Genomic DNA, 19095 nt, shown 5'->3' with positions numbered 1-19095 from the left:
CAGTACACCCACCTGAATAAATTCTGCATCCAAGTTGGCCAACATTTTTGAATACTTACTGGGTACAAAGAGGGTCAGCCACTGCACTCTGGGCGCCTACCATCAGTGCGGGAGACCCACACGCACAACCCAGCCACCCACAGGAGGCGGAATGAAATAAGCGCTATGAAAATAGAAGGAATAAGTAATTCTCACTGACACAGAAATCCGAGTAAACTTCTGTCTCCAGTACTTTATTGTTCAGTCACTTATCTGTTTGCACTCATGTGTTTTGTAACAGTAGAGGTCTGGCAAAGGGACGTTTGAGTGTTAGTCTTCCATTTGTACGTATAATCCCCATTCCTCCATAAATTGCATGAGATAGGCTTCATGTTCCTCCAGTGTCTTGTCTGGACCCTGATCCTGGTAGAGTCTAGATAAGAGGCCCTCTTCCTTGAGTCTCTCAGACTCAGGATGCTTACATCTCTCTGAGTCATGTTCAAAGCTGGATAATGAAGGTATACACAGCCTGCCAGTCTGAGGGTCCCAATCGACCAGTGTGGTTGATGGTTCTGCCTCTGGCCCCTCCTCTGTGTCCACACGCCCCTGCAGCAGGTGGTCCAAGTCTCTGAGCTGAGGGGTATATGAACATGGTAGTGTTTGTGGACCCAAGTCTGCTAAAGTTGCCTGTTGCTCAGATAACTTTCCTTGTAGGGACACTTCCTCCTGCAAATTGAACTCCTCATCTCCAGGCCCCACAGAAATGTCACTAGTTCTTACGTCACATTCATATTCGATGACTGTTTTATCTGTGGGCATTGTCCTGCTGGGTGGCTCTTGCTGGCTTAAGGAAGTCCCTTTGGTGCTTTTCTCAGGGTCATACACAATGTCCACCACATGTGAAGCATATCCCAGGTGTTCCACCTCCACTTCCTCCTGATGGGGCTCCTGGTCCTTGCTGGGCTCATTCAGGTCTGATGCATCATTGCTTTTTTCCATTACACTTATATCCTTATGAGAAGTTTTAGAATCCTCCAAAATATTGAGGGTGATAAAGTTAATCACAACTTTTTCAGCAGGTACAAAGACTCTTTTGTCAAATTCATTTCCATAAATCAAAATCTATAAAGAGAGAAGAGAATGGTTTTCACCTTTTCACTTTAGAGAGACATTAAAAACAGCTGTTACATCACTAATCATTAGAGAAATGCAAATCAAAACTACAATGAGGTATCACCTCACACCAGTCAGAATGGCCATCATCAAAAAATCTACAAACGATAAATGTTGGAGAGGGTGTGGAGAAAAGGGAACCCTCTTGTACTGTTGGTGGGAATGTAAATTGATACAGCCACTGTGGAGAACAGTATGGAGGTTCCTTCAAAAACTAAAAATAGAATTACCATATGATCCAGCAATCCCACTACTGGGCATATACCCAGAGAAAACCATAATTCAAAAAGAGTCATCTACCACAATGTTCACTGCAGCTCTATTTACAATAGCCAGGACATAGAAGCAACCTAAGTGTCCATCGACAGATGAATGGATAAAGAAGCTGTGGCACATATATAAAATGGAATATCACTCAGCCATAAAAAGAAACGAAATTGAGTTATTTGTAGTGAGGTGGATGGACCTAGAGTCTGTCATACAGAGTGAAGTAAGTCAGAAAGAGAAAAACAAATACCGTATGCTAACACACATATATGGAATCTAAAAAAAAAAAAAGGTTCTGAAGAACCTAGGGGCAGGATAGGAATAAAGACGCAGATGTAGAGAATGGACTTGAGGACATGGGGAGGGGGAAGGGTAAGCTGGGACGCAGTGAGAGAGTGACATGTATATATATACACTACCAAATGTAAAACAGATAGCTAGTGGGAAGCAGCCACATAGCACAGGGAGATCAGCTCCGTGCTTTGTGACAACCTAGAGGGGTGGGATAGGGAGGGTGGGAGGGAGACACAAGAGGGAGGAGATATGGGGATATATGTATATGTATAGCTGATTCACTTTGTTATAAAGCAGAAACCGACACACCATTGTAGGGCAATTGTGCTCCAATAAAGATATTAAAAAAACTAACAAACAAAAAAACCCAGCTGTTAGTTAGAATTTATACTGTCCCCAGATAGTTGTAAAGGCCTATTCTTACCAATTCATGGAAGTGAAAGTTATGTTTGGAATATGCAGGAAAACTCCCTCACCTTGAGGCAAGAGACCCAAGATGCACGGAATGCCTACGGCAGTGAAAAGTGGTTCCCTGGGTGGTCCTGATCCAGTCCAAGGATCGGGTGTGACCGCCTCTTCCTCTAACTGGCTGAGGGAATTCAGGGGGCTTATTCAATTTCTTGAGCCTCCTTTTTTAAATTCTGTAAAATCAGAATTTCTGCTGTGTCAGGAGTGGTGAAGACTGAGAGTTTTTGAAATTGCTTTATTAATTATAGTTTACTATGTGTTTATCAAAAGCCATCCTCTGGGCTACCAGATCTTTTTTGCATATACTCTGGACAGGAAATGTGGAAGGGCATGAAAACTAGGTGTAAAAAGAGAAATAAGCACATGAATAGAGATGGTTTTACTTACTTCCCCCATACACCAAACTAATCATGCTATAATAGGGCCCAAAACGGAAATTCATCTGCCAATTTATAGCAGAGAGAGAAACTCTAAATCATGTCAGGAAAACTTGTTTAAGATGAAAGTTTTGCTGGCAATACATGGAAGGTGCCTGTTTAGATTGTCAATGATGAGTTACGTTACAATTCTCGTGTTCCACCCTATGATGTGATTTCATTTAACTACAAAATAGGAACTTCAGCATCTTTCTTTTACAAAAATTTGGGTTTCAAAAAGTCACAGGCTGTCAGTTCTCCTGTGCCTTTTCCTCCTAGGAAAGGTCTCCCTATGTCATTAAAAAGCTAACTCTGAAACCTAAATGAAGGCAGAATAATAGAAACATTTAAAAACAGAACTAACAGGAATGCATGTATGTATTGTGTACATGTGAACACGTATTTTGATAATTCCCAAAGAAACAGTTTTTGATTGTTAAAATATGCTCAGCCTTGGGAAACCTCCAGTACATGGTCCAGAAGCATAAGGTTTGTTCCTTCTTTTACTTTCTTGCTTCTCCTTGCTGGGAATGATTAAGCCCTGGCCGCTTTCCCCCGAAACGTGTTTCCGTTCCGTGTCTGTCTCCAGCCCTACATCCCCCTCTCCTCTTTTAGACTCTCATCTTCTCTCTCCTGGACAACTCCCACAGTCTCCTAGCTGGGTTTGTTTGTTTGTTTGTTTGTTTCTAGTCTTCCTCCCCCTAAAGTTGTCTTGAACACTATCCAGTTGTATCTAAAACTCAGTCTTGACCATAATGATCCCAACTCAAAACCCTACAGAGTTTTGCAAACACAATGAAGCCCAAGGTCCTTAGAATAACTCCCCAATTCTCCCATTACTTGGCCTTACCCCCTCACCCTCCAGTCTCTTCTTTCATAGCTTCTCATCAGGAACCTCACGGTTTTGCTATATTATATGTTTTCCCAAACATCCTCCTACCTTTGCCCCTTCTGTTTCTTCCGCTTGAGGTAAGTGCCCCAACTCTTACTGAATTTTCATGACCAAGCCCAGGCATGAGACTTCTGATCCTCCGCGTAGGGTGCCAGCGCCCTTCCTGTACCCGCAAGAGTCCCTAGAACCCACTTTCATCTTAGTCTTCACATATCCTTTAAAACTTCTAGTCCCCAACTAGACTTAAGCCTCCGGAGGGGCATGGGTCATGACAATTTATCTGTGTACCTCAAGACCTAGTCTTATCTGTTCCATAAATATAAAATCTTTGTCAAAGTTAAGGAATCTTTCTCTTTGGTTATGTTACTGAGTTAGTCTAGTACAGAAAGTGTTTTTAATTCATCAACTCTTTAACTTGAAACTCACTCTGCCCATAAAAGGAATGGTATCTGTTCTAGAACCTCCTTTTCTATCTTCCTGGGGGTGTTATAAAGCCTCCTGCCACTCTAGGCACTCACCAGATTTGCTGGGTGTTTCTCTTTGCTGACATGGGTATATCTGTACATGGAGTAGCACATCACAGAAAAAATAAACACAGTAACAGATATGGGCAAAACATAGCAGAAGATGATTTTAACCTTCAGTGTTGACGTTTGATCTGTAAAAAGAAAAGTAGGGTGGGGTAGACAGTTGTGATTTGGTGTGGTGGGAAAACACTGGTAACGTCAAGAAACTTTAGAGAGATCAGTTACTTTTAGGAATTCAGTTTTCTCATTTATAAATTGAGAAGCTTGAGCTAAATGTTAGAAGGGATCTCAGAATTCTTACTCTCTCTGACCATAGATGGGCATAAGGAATCATCTGGACTTGTCTCCAACCTTTACAGCAAGGGTGCCTTAACAACCCAAGTCAGCAGATATTCCAACATTTTATATCTGGCTATGAGATTCATGCTGGTTCTTCTATTTGCAGGAAAGTGTGCCTGATACTCAAGTAACTCACAGTGCTTCAAACCAAACAACAAAACCTTCTTGTGAAGATCCCATGAAGCTGCCCCACGTTTCCATGCCCGTCATTCGACTCAATCTTTTCCACATATTCAGGACCTTGCCACGAATGTATGGCGTCATCTTCTGTGTGACAAACAGAACCATCCTTACACAGCTGGCCAGGCTTTCTGGTAGGTCTGGAGCTTGGGGATGTGTGGAAAGGCAGCTGAGCTGGTGTGTGCTGAGAATGGCAGTAACTCCCTCCCTGGTCCTGCTGTGCTGTAGGTTCATGATGAGTTTAGAAGTCCACAGAGGGATGAAAAGATCTGGTGAGTAGTTTTAAGAAAAGTAGCCCTGGATCACCATGGATCAGACTATATGCTTGATAGATATGACTCATTGTGACTAATTTATATTTGTTAAGCTCTTGTGGAGTACTTGTAAATTGTGAAGGTTAAATTTATGTGTTGATCTGGCTAGGCCACAGTACCCAGTTATTTGGTCCAACATTATTCTAGATGTTTCTGTGAATGCATTTTTTAGATGAGATTAGCATTTACATTAGTAGACATGAGTAAAGCAGATTACCCTCTATAATGAGGGTGAGCCTCATCCAATCAGTTGAAGGCTTTGATAGAAAAAATACTGGTCATGTCCCAGAAGAGCGAATTCTGCCAGCTGATCACCTTCAGATAAGAACTGCAACATAAATTCTTCCTTAGGTCTGCAGCCTTGCAGACTTTTAACGTACCAACCTCCAAAATCATGTGAGCCAGGTCCTTAAAATAAGTCTCTATCTCCATCTTGATGTGTGTGTGTGTGTGTGTGTGTGTGTGTGTGTGTGTGTGCGTGTGTGTGTGTGTGTGTGTGTGTGCGTGTGTGTGTGTGTGTGTGTGTGTGCGTGTGTGTGTGTGTGTGTGTGTGTGCGTGTGTGTGTGTGTGTGTGTGTGTGCGTGTGTGTGTGTGTGTGTGTGTGTGCGTGTGTGTGTGTGTGTGTGTGTGTGCGTGTGTGTGTGTGTGTGTGTGTGTGCGTGTGTGTGTGTGTGTGTGTGTGTGCGTGTGTGTGTGTGTGTGTGTGTGTGCGTGTGTGTGTGTGTGTGTGTGTGTGCGTGTGTGTGTGTGTGTGTGTGTGTGCGTGTGTGTGTGTGTGTGTGTGTGTGCGTGTGTGTGTGTGTGTGTGTGTGTGTGTGTGTGTGTGTGTGTATACATTTACATATAAAGATTATGTATATTGTGTTCTATGGAGAACCCTGACTACTACAGCATTTAGCACAAATGACAAAAGTTCTAGGGCATTCCTTACATACTAATACAATCAGCAGGAGTGTCGTGGGAGTATTCTAACCCATTGTAGATGTTGGGTGCTCTTGATGCCTAGTCCTGGGAGAGAGCAGCTAAGTTACTGTCTGGTTAACTGTCTAGTTAAAGAGTAGAAACAGAAGCATCATGGACTTCTGGTCAACAGTAGCCAGTGGGAAAAGCCCAGGTATGGGGGTCCAATTGCAGGCTCTTCCATCCCAAAAAGCACATCTGTCAACAGGTTCCACATAGAAAGATGCCAATAATGCAGATGCTGCAGATGGCTGAGCATCACCTGCCCCTACTTCAGGCTACAACTCAGTCCAGTCCTTTTTTTTTTTTTTAATTTTTACTGGAGTATAGTTGATTTACAATGTTGCATTAGTTTCAGGTGTACACCAAAGTGATCAGTTATACTTATACATATATCCACTCTTTTTTAGATTCTTTTCACATATAGGTCATTATAGGGTATTGAGTAGAGTTCCCTGTGCTATACAGTAGGTCCTTATTAGTTATCTCTTTTACATATAGTAGTGTGTATATGTCAATCCCAATCAATCCAGTCCTCTTAATACAATCCCTGGCCTCTGGACCAAATTCATCCTGATAAACAGAGCCATGACAACAGTGACTGAAGGCACTTAGTATACACCAGCACATGTTTGCAACAACCAACTAATAAACTGTATCTGTATTTTAGGAATTGGGGGATTGTGGAGAGCAGAAATATTTCAAAGAATAGTCCCAAAAGAGGTAATAGTGAGTTTTTGAAAAAGTAGACCCTCATAATGGTGTCTTGCAAAGGTATCTGGGGCGCACTAACAGCTGGGATATCAAGAACGGTCAGAACGTGAAATGGTACCTTGTTATTACCTTTCCAGGACTAGTGAGAAGCTCGGCTCCATCTGCTTACTGGGAAGTATTTCATTTAATCTGTACTTTAGTTGCTTTAGCTCTGCCAATGGCTTAAATGATTTCCACTGGGAATTCATTCCTACCACTTGCCCACTGATCAAGCTGTTAGTAAACAGAGCACTTTTCCAAATACAAAAATGATTTCCTCAATCTGCTTTGCTTTGCCTTTTGCTTGCCTTGCATTTTAATTTTATTGATATTTGACATATGGTAGAGAACCCTTCATTTTAAAGGGAAAGGTATGATAATGATGGAGATTCAAAAATAAAGCTTTTCACTTCTGATATGTATTCACAAAATTCCCTTTTTAATCCTTAGGACAGTTTCATCTCGAAATGTGGGAAGCTTGAGGGGAGAGGAAAACAGGGGTTCTGTCACCATTCCTGTCCCATAGCTGGTGACGGAACCAAGTCTTGGGGAAAATGATTGTGACTTTTGGAAGGCCAGCACATTTGGAAGAGAGAAACCGGAGAATGGATGAAGAGCCATTCAATGAAGGTAAACTTTAGTATTTATTTTCAATTTTTAGGTTTTGAGTTCAGGGTCTTAACCACCCTCAGGGAAGAACAATTAAACAAACGCCAAGTTCCTATAACTCTAGTCTCCTATCAGGAACGAGAATCTTCAACCACGCTTCCTTGGCAGCCAAGTTCAGAAAACACAAGGAGACAAATAGAAGGAAAGAGAGAGAAGCAACTATAAGAGTGAGGGACTAGTAACTGATTTGCTGATCCCAGGCCCTTGCACAGCCTTGCACAGTGAGTGATTTCTGAACACAACCTGCAGTGCCTATAATTTGTATTCCCGAGGGGGAGCAAAAGACTCTGTCGTAAAGTGTTTTTAGGATACTGCTTTGTGCCTAGGAATAAACTCATCTGATGTTCGTAAAGACCACAGAACTTCTACTGATCACAGTGATTATAGTTTTAAAGAAGAAAAACCGTGTGTGTAAAAATTCCTATAATTCTTATTTCCCAAGGTAGAGTTTTGATGGACTGGTGCTAAGAGTGCCCTAGGAGGTGAAAACACTCCCTGCTGTGAGCCAAGTTCAATGGTACAGTCCCAGGCTGCTCAATGCATTTCTGGGGATGGTTGTTTCTGCCTGCATTTCAGCCTGTTTCTGGTAGACACGGATTTTCAAAACCTTGTCTACACCACCATCCTTCCTTCTAGGTTTAGCAGATTTCCTACCTCAGACCAGCTGAGATTCTCAAAGCTTACCTTTCAAAGTACTGACACACTGCTTCTCAGACGGCTGAACAAGGCGAGGAGGGCCTGGGACGAAGGACTCCACGAGGACGCAGTACAGAGTGTCCGGCTCCAGCCAGCCGAATACCAAAGTTTGGTTTGTCACACACTGGGACCACTAGGATAGAGGATTGCGAAGAGCAGTTAGAGCCAGAGATTTCCAGCACCACCCCAGACAAGTAACTTTAGAAGGAAACAGAAGACTGAGGTACCAGGAAGTCCTTTACTATCACTAAGAGCATTTTTTTTTTTTTTAGCAACAGCTTTAAAATATCCTTTTCCTTCAGCTTGGCAGTGAGGGACTGGACAAATTGTGGGATCAATTCTGAATAATGGCATAAGGAGGGATTTCTTCTTCCACTTTGTCCTGTGTTCTTGCTGATATGTTTTTCTTTCTTGGAGAGTGACTGACAGATATTAAGCAAGTAAAAACTCTCCATCAAAGTGAGGTGGACAATTGCTTTACACACCAACAGCAACATCATAGCAGAGACTTTCTGTAAAGGAAATCTGAAGGCAGTTTTGAAAATTTCTACACATCAGCTTCAACTGTATCTCGTATGGCAACACTTTTGACTGTCACACCTTCCCAGATTCACATGCCGGGAATTTAAGCGTCAGGGCTGCGTGTTCCAGCATTAGCTGCAAAAAGCAACACAAATTATAGGTCCCCATTCCATTTCAGGCTTACCGTTCTATTTGATTTAGTATTATGTATGGACACATTATACTTCAGATTAGAGTATATTTGTTCCAGGGAAATAGAGCTTTCTTCTGGGTTTTTCTTCCACTTCTTTGGAGCCGTCAGAACAATAGATATGGATTTCTCATCAGCAGTCAAAGCAACCTCTGGTGGGCCAATTTGTGCTTAAAGGGGAGGGGAGAGGGAATTATCATGTTCAGATGTAGAAATCACCTCGGATGAAACAATATAATCCTACTGGGATCAAAGCTCTAAAGCCCACCCTCTTATCTGAGATGCCTCAGAATGCTCTAGGTGGGCCCAAGTGATACCGAATCTTGAAACAATCATGTCACACACTGACAGAACGTCAAAGCAGCAAATTTACTTAGTCACATGTAGTTCCTAGTCACATGGATAAAAGTACTAGATGATGGTAAATATAATTAAAAGTGTTTGCAACACTCCTGAGACCTGAAACGTTGGTGATAAATAACATTAAGAGGATTTGATGTGTTTGTAAAAATCAGAAATGGAGAAATGAAGCGCTGCTAAAGACCTTTGGGGAAGTAAACTTTGGAGAATGATCTAGAACAGAGATTAGCAAACTTCTACCATAAAGGTACTGACAGTAAAGTATTTTAGGCTTTGCAGGCCATGTGATCTCTGTCGCAACTGTTATTTATATAAACGTAAAAACCATTCTTAGCTCTTGTCTTGTAGAAAAACAGAAAGGGGAGGGGGTGCTGCATTTAGTCCGAGGCCATAGTTTGCTGACTTCTGATCCAGAAGGGCAGCAAGGGAAAAGCTCCAGCTCCAGAACTTAGGGAGTGCTTGTAAATTTCATCATGGCAGCTCTGAGTGGGTCCTCTATGGCCGAATCAGTCACAGATCAGGGATGAAAAATTTTAAAAGGAAATACCAGGAAGATGTTGCCTTAATTCTGAGCTACATCTAGAAATTATGTAATAACTCTACCAAGTTTGTAACAAGAAGAGACTTAGTTTGGTGATCAGAATAATCTTTAATCAACCTGCGGGCATATGTCAAATAGTTTATAAACCCACAACATTAAAATAAATCTGTCAGTTGTTCCTCAAATTATATAATCTCAACTAAACAATAAAACAAAATCAAAATTTGATAATATTGGCATCTAGGGCTTCCCTGGTGGTGCAGTGGTTGAGAGTCCGCCTGCCAACGCAGGGGACACAGGTTCGTGACCCGGTCTGGGAAGATCCCACGTGCCGCGGAGCGGCTGGGCCCGTGAGCCATGGCTGCTGAGCCTGCGCGTCCGGAGCCTGTGCTCCGCAACGGGAGAGGCCACAACAGTGAGAGGCCCGCGTACCGCAAAAAAAGAAAAAAAAATTATTGGCATCTAGCATCAATTCTGGATCCGGGAGCAATCTTAGAGACACTTGGCCAAAACTTTCATTCTGAAGATGAGACTCTGAGATGCAGCAAGGTGAAGTACCTTGGGCTGGTCACTTCACCTGATTGACAGAGTGCAGAGCACTGGCCTGGACAAGGCTGTCTATGAGGCAGAGACTGTTACATTAGGGGGTCAGATGAACTTGATATTGATACATGTTTAACAGACAACTGTGTTACTTACTTTCTAAAAAAGGATAGAATCGTCCAGTTTCTGCCCATTTAGAACAATTCGTTCCCCAAATGGCCTTAGCTTTGGCATAATATTGACGTTCGTAGTCAGAAGTTTCAGCAGAGAGATCACAGTAGGTCCTACTGATATCTCTGCATTCGGATTTATTCAGCCATTTCTTTTGCCCATATCTGCTGAGAAGGAAACTGTGAATTAACAATGAGGTGCTCTCTATGCTTTACAGTAGGAAAAAAATAAAACAGTCATTATATAAAACTGAATGGAACTTAAGACCTTCTCTTCAGAACAACAAAAGTGCTTGTCATTGAGATAAAAAAACATCTACTTTTGCTGCTGGCAATTTTTTTCATTAGCAGTCAGGAACATGAGTCAGAGTTTCTATAATCACCTTTCTTTTCTGTGAATTATAATGTGGATAGTACATTTTGAAAGCATGTATTTTATTATTAGGCTTGGCCTACAGTAAAAATTTTACAGATTGTGCGATCAATTCTTCTACGTAAATTTTTAGCCCACGTGCATACCAAGGTCAGTTTGATGCGTCTTTTTTTTTTTTTTTTTTTGGATGGATTGTTTTAAGAAAAATTAGTCATTTTTTCCTTGGAAATTCTTCTTGACATTCTCACAAAATTTAAAAATATACTTGCCCTCAAGGGTTCTGGGGAAAATTCACTAGGTTGGAGTGCATTCCGAAATCAGCATTTTCAATGATCATAGTGATGATGATGATATTAACTAGGTTGTTCATATCTGTTTTTCCTCTCCTTTATTAAAAACATAACACCCAATAGAAAATAGGAGGTGGGAAATATTTTAGCATTTCTCAGGTGGAAGAGACTGAGGTATTGAGAGTTTAAGTGACATGGGAAGAGCCAAGTGAAAGAGACAGGGTTGCGTGAGAGGCTACTGAAAGGATTGAAGCAGGTGTGTCGGGCTTTTAGACAGCTAACTCTGGTGGTAGCGTAGAGAATGTAATGGGTCAAGGGCAGCTGACTGGGGAGCAGCTGAGAGGATGCTAGAGTGGTCCAGGTGGAAGAGGTAGGTGGCTTGCACAAGGATGGTGGCAGTGGAATGAATGACAGGACAAAAGGAAAAAATATTAGGAGACAAGACTTGGTGATTGAGTGCATGAGAGAGATGAGAGAAAAGAAGGTGTTAAGGATGATGTCTCTTTCTGTCCGGGCTAGTTGGGTGGAATGGTGGTAACATTTACCAAGATCAGGAATGCGGAAGAAGAGTGGGTTTGGGAAATGGGGGGAGGAGGGGGGAGGGAAAGATAATGAGCTCAGTTTTTGACATGTTGAGCTTAAGATATGTAAAAGGTATCCGAATGCGGATGCTCAGAAGGCGCTGGAGCTCAGGAGAAAGGGGTGAGTGGGAGGTAGGGACTTTGAAATCTATGGCATAAAAGCTGCTCATGGAAGGCACAGGCATGAATGAAATTACCCATGGAGACAAAGCAAAGCCTAGGATAAAATTTCAGGAGCAGCAAGATTTAAAAGTGAGATACAGGGACTGCCCTGGTGGTGCAGTGGTTGAGAGTCCGCCATGCAGGGGATTGAAATCTATGGCATAAAAGCTGCTCATGGAAGGCACAGGCATGAATGAAATTACCCATGGAGACAAAGCAAAGCCTAGGATAAAATTTCAGGAGCAGCAAGATTTAAAAGTGAGATACAGGGACTGCCCTGGTGGTGCAGTGGTTGAGAGTCCGCCTGCCAATGCAGGGGACATGGGTTCGATCCCTGGTCCAGGAAGATCCCACATGCTGCGGAGCAATTAAGCCCGTGCGTCACAACTACTGAGCCTGTGCTCTAGAGCCCGCGAGCCACAACTACTGTGTCCGTGTACCACAACTACTGAAGCCCACGTGCCTAGAGCCCATGCTCCGCAACAAGAGGAGCCACCGCGATGAGAAGCCCGCGCACCACAACGAACAGTAGCCCCCGCTCACCGCAACTAGAGAAGAGCCCGCGTGCAGCAACGAAGACCCAACGCAGCCAAAAATAATAAATAAATGAATTTATTAAAAAAATAAAGGTGAGATACAAAGTACACTTAGAAATAGCAGCTAAAGAGGGAGAAGGAAAAACAGACATCACTAAAGTCAAGGGAAGACTGTGTTGAGAAGGAGGAAATGTCAACTTTATCAAGTGTTGCCAAAGCTTAAGGGTATCTTCTCTTTTCAAAATATGGCAGCAGAGTTCTGAAAGTAAATGTCTCCTGTTTCATAAGTACCATAGCTACCAGAAAACATTAGAAATATAGTTAGATCTTGTTGACCAATTTCTCCATTCAAGTAATCACCATGCCGAGGGGCTTTCAAACTTTTTATTGACTGTGAGCCATAGAAAGAAATACATTTCACAGTGTGACCCAGTTCACACATATATACAACATATTAAAACAAAGGTTTTGGAAGATAATACCTAAACTTTACAACATGCCAGACACTTGTTATTTTCCATTCTAATCCACTCCACACCATTCTAATCCTTCCCGTTAAAAAAAAGATGCTAGGGCTTCCCTGGTGGCACAGTGGTTGGGAGTCCGCCTGCCGATGCAGGGGACGCGGGTTTGTGCCCCGGTCCGGGAGGATCCCACGTGCTGCAGAGCGGCTGGGCCCGTGAGCCATGGCCGCTGAGCCTGCGCGTCCGGAGCCTGTGCTCCGCAACGGGAGAGGCCACAACAGTGAGAGGCCCACGTACCGCAAAAAAAAAAAAAAAAAAAAAAAAAAAGATGCTAGTTATGTCCCTCAAAATTGACTTCATGGCCCACCAACAGGTCTTGACTTGTGGTTTGAAAAATATTGCCATCCCCTATTTGACCTTTTCTCCTCAAATTTCCTGACTTTGCCAAGGGCAAGGCAGCTTCCCATGACAGATGTCAATGAAGGAGAAACGCTCTTTACTGAATTCTGGACAAAATGCTTTGTAAGTCTGACAAGCTGATCGACATGAATCATTCAATAAATGCTACAGTAATGATGTTCATGCATGTCAAAAAGTCATGCGGGGCCCTCAGTGGTCTCTGATTTCTGGTAATGGCAGGAAATATTTATCAGGTGCCTATTATGCGCTTGGACTGCTGCTTAGGATTTGAAAGCTTTATCTCATTTAATTATCATAATAACCTTAGGCGGTAGGTACCATTATTTTCATCCCATTTTACAGATGAGGAAATTGAGGCTCAGTGATATTAAGGGAGCTGCTCAAGGTAGTCTGACTAGTATAATAGGCATATCTGGGATTTGAATCACTTTTCCCTGATGCTAAAGTTAGTGCTTTTAATGCTACACTCTATTTTCGGCATTAAATTCTTTGGGTAGATAGAATTTAAACTTTTGTTAAAATTTCATTTTTTGCTTAGAAACAAACTTCACTCAAACGTAAAAAAGTATAATATGTAACCGGCCCAAGGCTACCCATTTAGGTTCACAGTCTGGTTATGACCCCAGGACTGTTTGTCTTTGGAACTGAGCCTGGAGCCCTGTCAGTGACACAAGCTGCCCTGTATTCCTGCCCATTGTCCACATTCACAGGCATGTAAGAACTCCACCATGGCAAGTTTCTTTTCAAATATTCCTTTTTGAAATTTATGTAATCTAAATTATCTACTCTCACAGAGCAGTGATTACTCTCTCTCTCTTTTTAAATCCTTTTCTGAATCACATAAACACATAAAGAACAGAACAAGCTCCTTGCTCCACCTAATGAAAAAGGAGACAAGGACACACTCATGAGCCGTTTCTCCTGGCAGTGATGCCTCTTCCCTAAAATACTGGTTCCTGAGAAATTCTTCGGCAATGAGAATGAAGTTCTAGATAAATGAGGTCATTGTGAGTAGCAGCCAAAGTCTTCACTGCCTTTAATGGTCAGAATTTTCTTTTCTTTTTTTTTTAACATCTTTATTGGAGTATAATTGCTTTACAATGGTGTGTTAGTTTCTGCAGTATAACAAAGTGAATCATCTATACATATACATATATCCCCATATCGCCTCAGAATTTTCTTTTCAAAGACAAAAATGATGTTATTCTTTTTTGTAAATATGGTAGTTTTTAAACTCACGCAATCAGAAAAGTATAACCGAGAGAGAAATAAATTACCCTGAAGCCCATTACCCTGAAACATTTGGTACACATGATTCTGCACATCTCATTATGCTTATATGTACCCAGAGGAATGATTCAATAGCTGAATACATAGACAAAAGCTAGGTTATGCCATACTTATGATTTTAATAAAAGTAGTAAATTTAACTTGATTCAAACTTTGAAGAAAAAGAAATTAAAATGAAATGAATCACTGCAGTTCAAATGTTTCATCACCACATGAGATATTAATTCTTAAAAAGATCTTTTAAATTAAGAAAATTGTGTATGAAAGATATTGAGAGTTTAGTTATTAAAATGATGACATATTTTCATTTTGGATCACATATAATGGCTTCATGCTACGGAAGTTAGTACATATACAGTTTTCCCCACCTTCTGATTTGTTATATTATTGATAAGGTTCAAACATTTACAAGAAAGTTCTGTAACCATATTTCCCATCACTAGTCTTAGTTCTACATTTAGATAGTTTCAATGCCTGCTCCCTTTTTGCCAAAATCTTGTCATTTCTAAGTTCGTTTAGGCTCATCTTTATCCCTCTGTCAGTTGGATATCATCTTTAGTTAGTGTTCCCTCCCCACCACAGCCTGCAAGAAGGTCTCAGGGGAGTGATAGCCCAAGTTCAACCTGCTTGAAAATACAGAAAATACATTTGCTGAACTTGGTAAGAGTCTTAGGTCACACGTATTTTTCCCTCAGAAGATACATCACTGTCATGAACTGAGTGTTGCCAGAGAGAAATCATTGCTTTTGCTGTGACGGTCATAAATCATTTCATTTTCTTCAAAGTTAAATAACTTTACCAAGATATGTCTTCCTATTATTTTTATTAAATTTTCCTAGACAGAGCATGCATTTACGACATGCAATTCCAGATAGTCATTATTACCTGTTCAGTTATTACTACCTGTTAGCTATAATAGGTTTTTCATCTCTATATAACATTTTTATTTTCCATCTTCTTCCTAAGTTCTGCCACCGTGCTTTTAAAAACAGTTCTTCTTGTCTTAGAATCTCTTCTTTGACTGTTATCCCTTCTTTGAGGTTTACCATTAGAGAACATGTTGTTTATGGATTCAAACTATGAACCATTATTTGTCTGAATTTTTCTTTAATTTCCATGAGAAAGCTTTCTGGAATGTTTGACTTGTGTTCTTTTTGTCTTTCTCCCTTTCAGTAATTAGGGATAGGTGTGCTGGATTCTTTGGGACAATTACTCTTTGAATGGAGCCAGCTCTTTATTAAATATTAGGTGAGTGGGTATAGGAGTGAGGATCTATCACACACCCACTTACCATTTTGCATTCCTTCTTGATTGCAATGAGTGTTGAGTGAGAGGTGAAAAGTGAAAATGTCCATTCACTATTATCTTTAATAAAAACTGTGAGTTGTACAGAATTCTGCACTCAGTTTCACTTAAAAATGTCCTATAATTCTAATAAGTATAGATGTTTCAGAGGTGATGGATTTCCTTGTTTGCTCAGCCACAGAATAACGTTTCGACAGACTTCTTTTCTCCATTTAAATAACTTCTTCTTGCCTAAGTACTCAATACTCTGTTTCCATGAAGAAACTGTTGTCTAATTTAATCTAACAAAACACAATGAGATAATTTAACATGAAATATCTAAAACCTTTCTTTTTCCTCACTCATTTAATACAATAGATGGTTTATCTTTGTACAATTAATAGGAGTTTGAGCCTTGTGCTTATAAATTAGCCAAGATGAAAAGAACCAACTTACATGAAATACTGCACAGAATAAGTAACTTCCACTCCTTGTAGGCCCTGTGGTGGGTTCCACTGTAGGATATTCTTCATGTTTATAGATAAGAAGGTTATATTTGTAGGTTTAGGCAGACCACCAGAGACACAGGAAACTGAAAAAGGAGTAGAGAAGAATTGAGGTCTTAATAGAGAGAAAGGAAGACCTAACATGTGGTAGCTGGTCTCCAGATATGGCCCCCAATGAGCCACACCTTCCAGTACTCATGCTCTGTGTATTTCCTTCCAAACTGAACAGGGGCTGACCTCACGGCCCTATTTAACCAACAAAATTGATACTGGGACTGAGCCTTAACAAGGCCTACGAGCTTCCACTTTTGTCCTTTTGAAAGCCCTGAGCTGCCACGTAAAAAGTGGGCTACTATGCTGGAGAAACCATGTCAAGAGGCCATGTGAAGAGGGAGAGGTTCAGCTGTCCCAGTGTCCCAGCTGAGCCCAGTCTTCCAACCAAGGGGCCAGAATGAAGCCACTGTGGACATTCCAGCCCCATGTGCCATAGACTGAAGCTTCATGAGAGGCTCTGAAAGAGACCAGCTGAAGAACCATCCAGCTGAGCCCTAGATAAATCCTCAGAATTATGAGAAATTATAAAATGATTCTTTTAAACCACTAAATGTTGGGGTAGTTTGTTATGCACCAGAAGATAACTGAAACAATCCCTTTATTAGATATAGAAATAAAATTTAGGATAGATGTCACTGAAAGGCCAGAGATCAGAGACTGGAGCTGGGGTTAGCTTTACTAAAGTATATAATAAAGAAACAGTTATAATAAGAACTAATGAAAGAAGACAATTTATTTAATTAAACACTGATATGCAGTCTTCCCTGGTGGCACAGTGGTTGAGAGTCCGCCTGCCGATGCAGGGGACACGGGTTCGTGCCCCGGTCCGGGAAGATCCCACATGCCGCGGAGCGGCTGGGCCCGTGAGCCATGGCCACTGAGCCTGCAGAGCCGGAGCCTGTGCTCCGCAACAGGAGAGGCCACAACAGTGACAGACCCGTGTACCGCAAAAAAGAAAAACAAACAAAACAAAATAAAAAAACACTGATATGTTCACCTAACTGTGTTCTAAGAAAGACTGTATCCTAGAGGATTAATTTATAGAAATCCTCTGTAAAGGAATGATAAAAAATGGAGAAACTACCAAAAAATTAGAAAAGGAAAAAAGAAAAGTGAAGAATAGTTTCTTATAGAAGAAAACGAAGATGATCCTTTAAATACAATAAATGAAAAAATTCAGTGGTGATATGAAAGAATCAAAATATTAATTTAAACTATTGGAGAGATCCCAAAGTCCTGAATAATAAACAATCAGATATTATGAAGAACTTATCATAAATATGCATATTCTAGTCAATGAATTTGGAAAATATCAAATTTTGATATTTCAAATCAAACAGGAAATAAAATTTAGCGAAGTCACTGAAGGCTGGTCCAATTTTGGCTAACGTTCAATAATTCTTGTATAAATCAACTGAGACTAATGTCAGAGAAAGGAATTAGCTTTATGATTGTGGTAATCCTTGGCTAAGATTAGCTCTATACAATGTATTGTAATCCCACAAGCCAAATGAAAAGAAAGAAAAAATTCTTTCCTTTAGAATTAAACTTTATAATGTAACATGACCTTGATTCTAAGCCAAAATAAGCTCTTTAACATGTGGCAGTGTGACCAAACTATAAGTGCTTGAGTTTGTGTTCGTGCATGTGTGCAAGCATGTGCTATATTTGTAATGACTCCTACTTTTAACCTTGCTCATTTTTTTAATACCTCAGTTTTATTTTATTTTATTTAATAAATTTATTTATTTATTTATTTATTGGCTGCGTTGGGTCTTTGCTGCTGCGCACAGGCTTTTCTCTCTAGTTGCGGCAAGCGGGGGCTACTCTTCGTTGCGGTGCACGGGCTTCTCATTGCAGTGGCTTCTCTTGTTGAGAAGCACGGGCTTCAGTAGTGGTGGGACATGGGCTCAGTAGTTGTGGCTCGTGGCTCCAGAGCACAGGCTCAGTAGTTGGGGCGCATGGGTTTAGCTGCTCTGCGGCATGTGGGATCTTCCCGGACCAGGGATCAAACCCATGTCCCCTGCATTGGCAGGCGGATTCTTAACCACTGCACCAACCAGGGAAGTCCTCAGTTTTATTTTAGAGAGGGAAGTTAAACACTCAAAGAGAAGCTCTGTCAACTGGTCACTGTGTGGGTGTGTGTGTAGGAGCAGTAGAAAGGATCTCTAAAGGATGCCACCTGCCATCAAAGTGTCTGTCTTTGATTTCTATTCTTCTTACTCTTTGGAACCACTGCATATCAACTGGTATTGGCTTTTTCTGGAGCTTATATATAATGAATAATTATTAATGATTTAATACTGCTCTGTGCTATCACTAGGTGCTAACTTTTAATCATATTTTTAAGACAAAACAGAGAACTTGGGGAAGCTGCACCATGAAGTATAGTATTCCCCAGTCCTTCAAAAGTGGGGAACACTGTCAACATAAACAACTCCGAGGATCTTTCCAGATCTAAAATGCTGTGGTTCTATATTTTTAGATGACACTAACATGTGAAGAGTGGTTAGCATCTTGTAAAAACTAAAATTAAAATAGACTGTGTATTATAATATCACGGATGGAAGACATTACCAAAACATGGCTCCACAGAACTAACTGAGAAGGAACCAGAGTAGTCTGATTTGTGGCAACTTGTGTTCGGAGAATAAAAAAACACAAGTTATCTCAGATATTATAATCCAGGCATATTTTCTCAGTGTTTATCTATACAAAGGTTTATCTTCCACAACATTGGTTTCTGTGTGACTTTAAATATAAGTAAACAACAGAATTCTCAAAATGCCTAAAACATACCCCCAAATTTTTAAAGAAATAACTTGGAATAAAGGAAATGGACTGCTCATTTTAATTTTTTTTTTTTTTTTTTTTTTTTTTT

At 40.8% G+C, this 19095-nt stretch overlaps 1 protein-coding gene across 1 annotated transcript in view; it reads right to left on the bottom strand.

Moving 5' to 3' along the window:
* Positions 1–209: 209 nt before the first annotated feature.
* IL20RA (interleukin 20 receptor subunit alpha) overlaps positions 210–19095 on the bottom strand; it is a 37316-nt gene continuing 18430 nt past the window's right edge. Inside the window, exons 2-7 of the mRNA XM_007452045.1 lie at positions 16111–16246; positions 10241–10419; positions 8635–8810; positions 7917–8061; positions 4008–4147; positions 210–1101 (exon numbers count right to left, since the gene is read on the bottom strand). Of these exons, the coding sequence (XP_007452107.1) occupies positions 310–1101; positions 4008–4147; positions 7917–8061; positions 8635–8810; positions 10241–10419; positions 16111–16246 (1568 nt within the window). The 3' untranslated portion in view covers positions 210–309. The remainder of the gene's footprint in view (positions 1102–4007; positions 4148–7916; positions 8062–8634; positions 8811–10240; positions 10420–16110; positions 16247–19095) is intronic.

This window comes from Lipotes vexillifer, unplaced genomic scaffold (assembly GCF_000442215.2).
Source record: "Lipotes vexillifer unplaced genomic scaffold, Lipotes_vexillifer_v1.1 scaffold16, whole genome shotgun sequence".
In the NCBI taxonomy this organism is placed as follows: Eukaryota; Metazoa; Chordata; class Mammalia; order Artiodactyla; family Lipotidae; genus Lipotes; species Lipotes vexillifer.
Note: the sequence above shows the minus strand (reverse complement) of the source record. Positions and strands in the feature narration are given on the sequence as shown.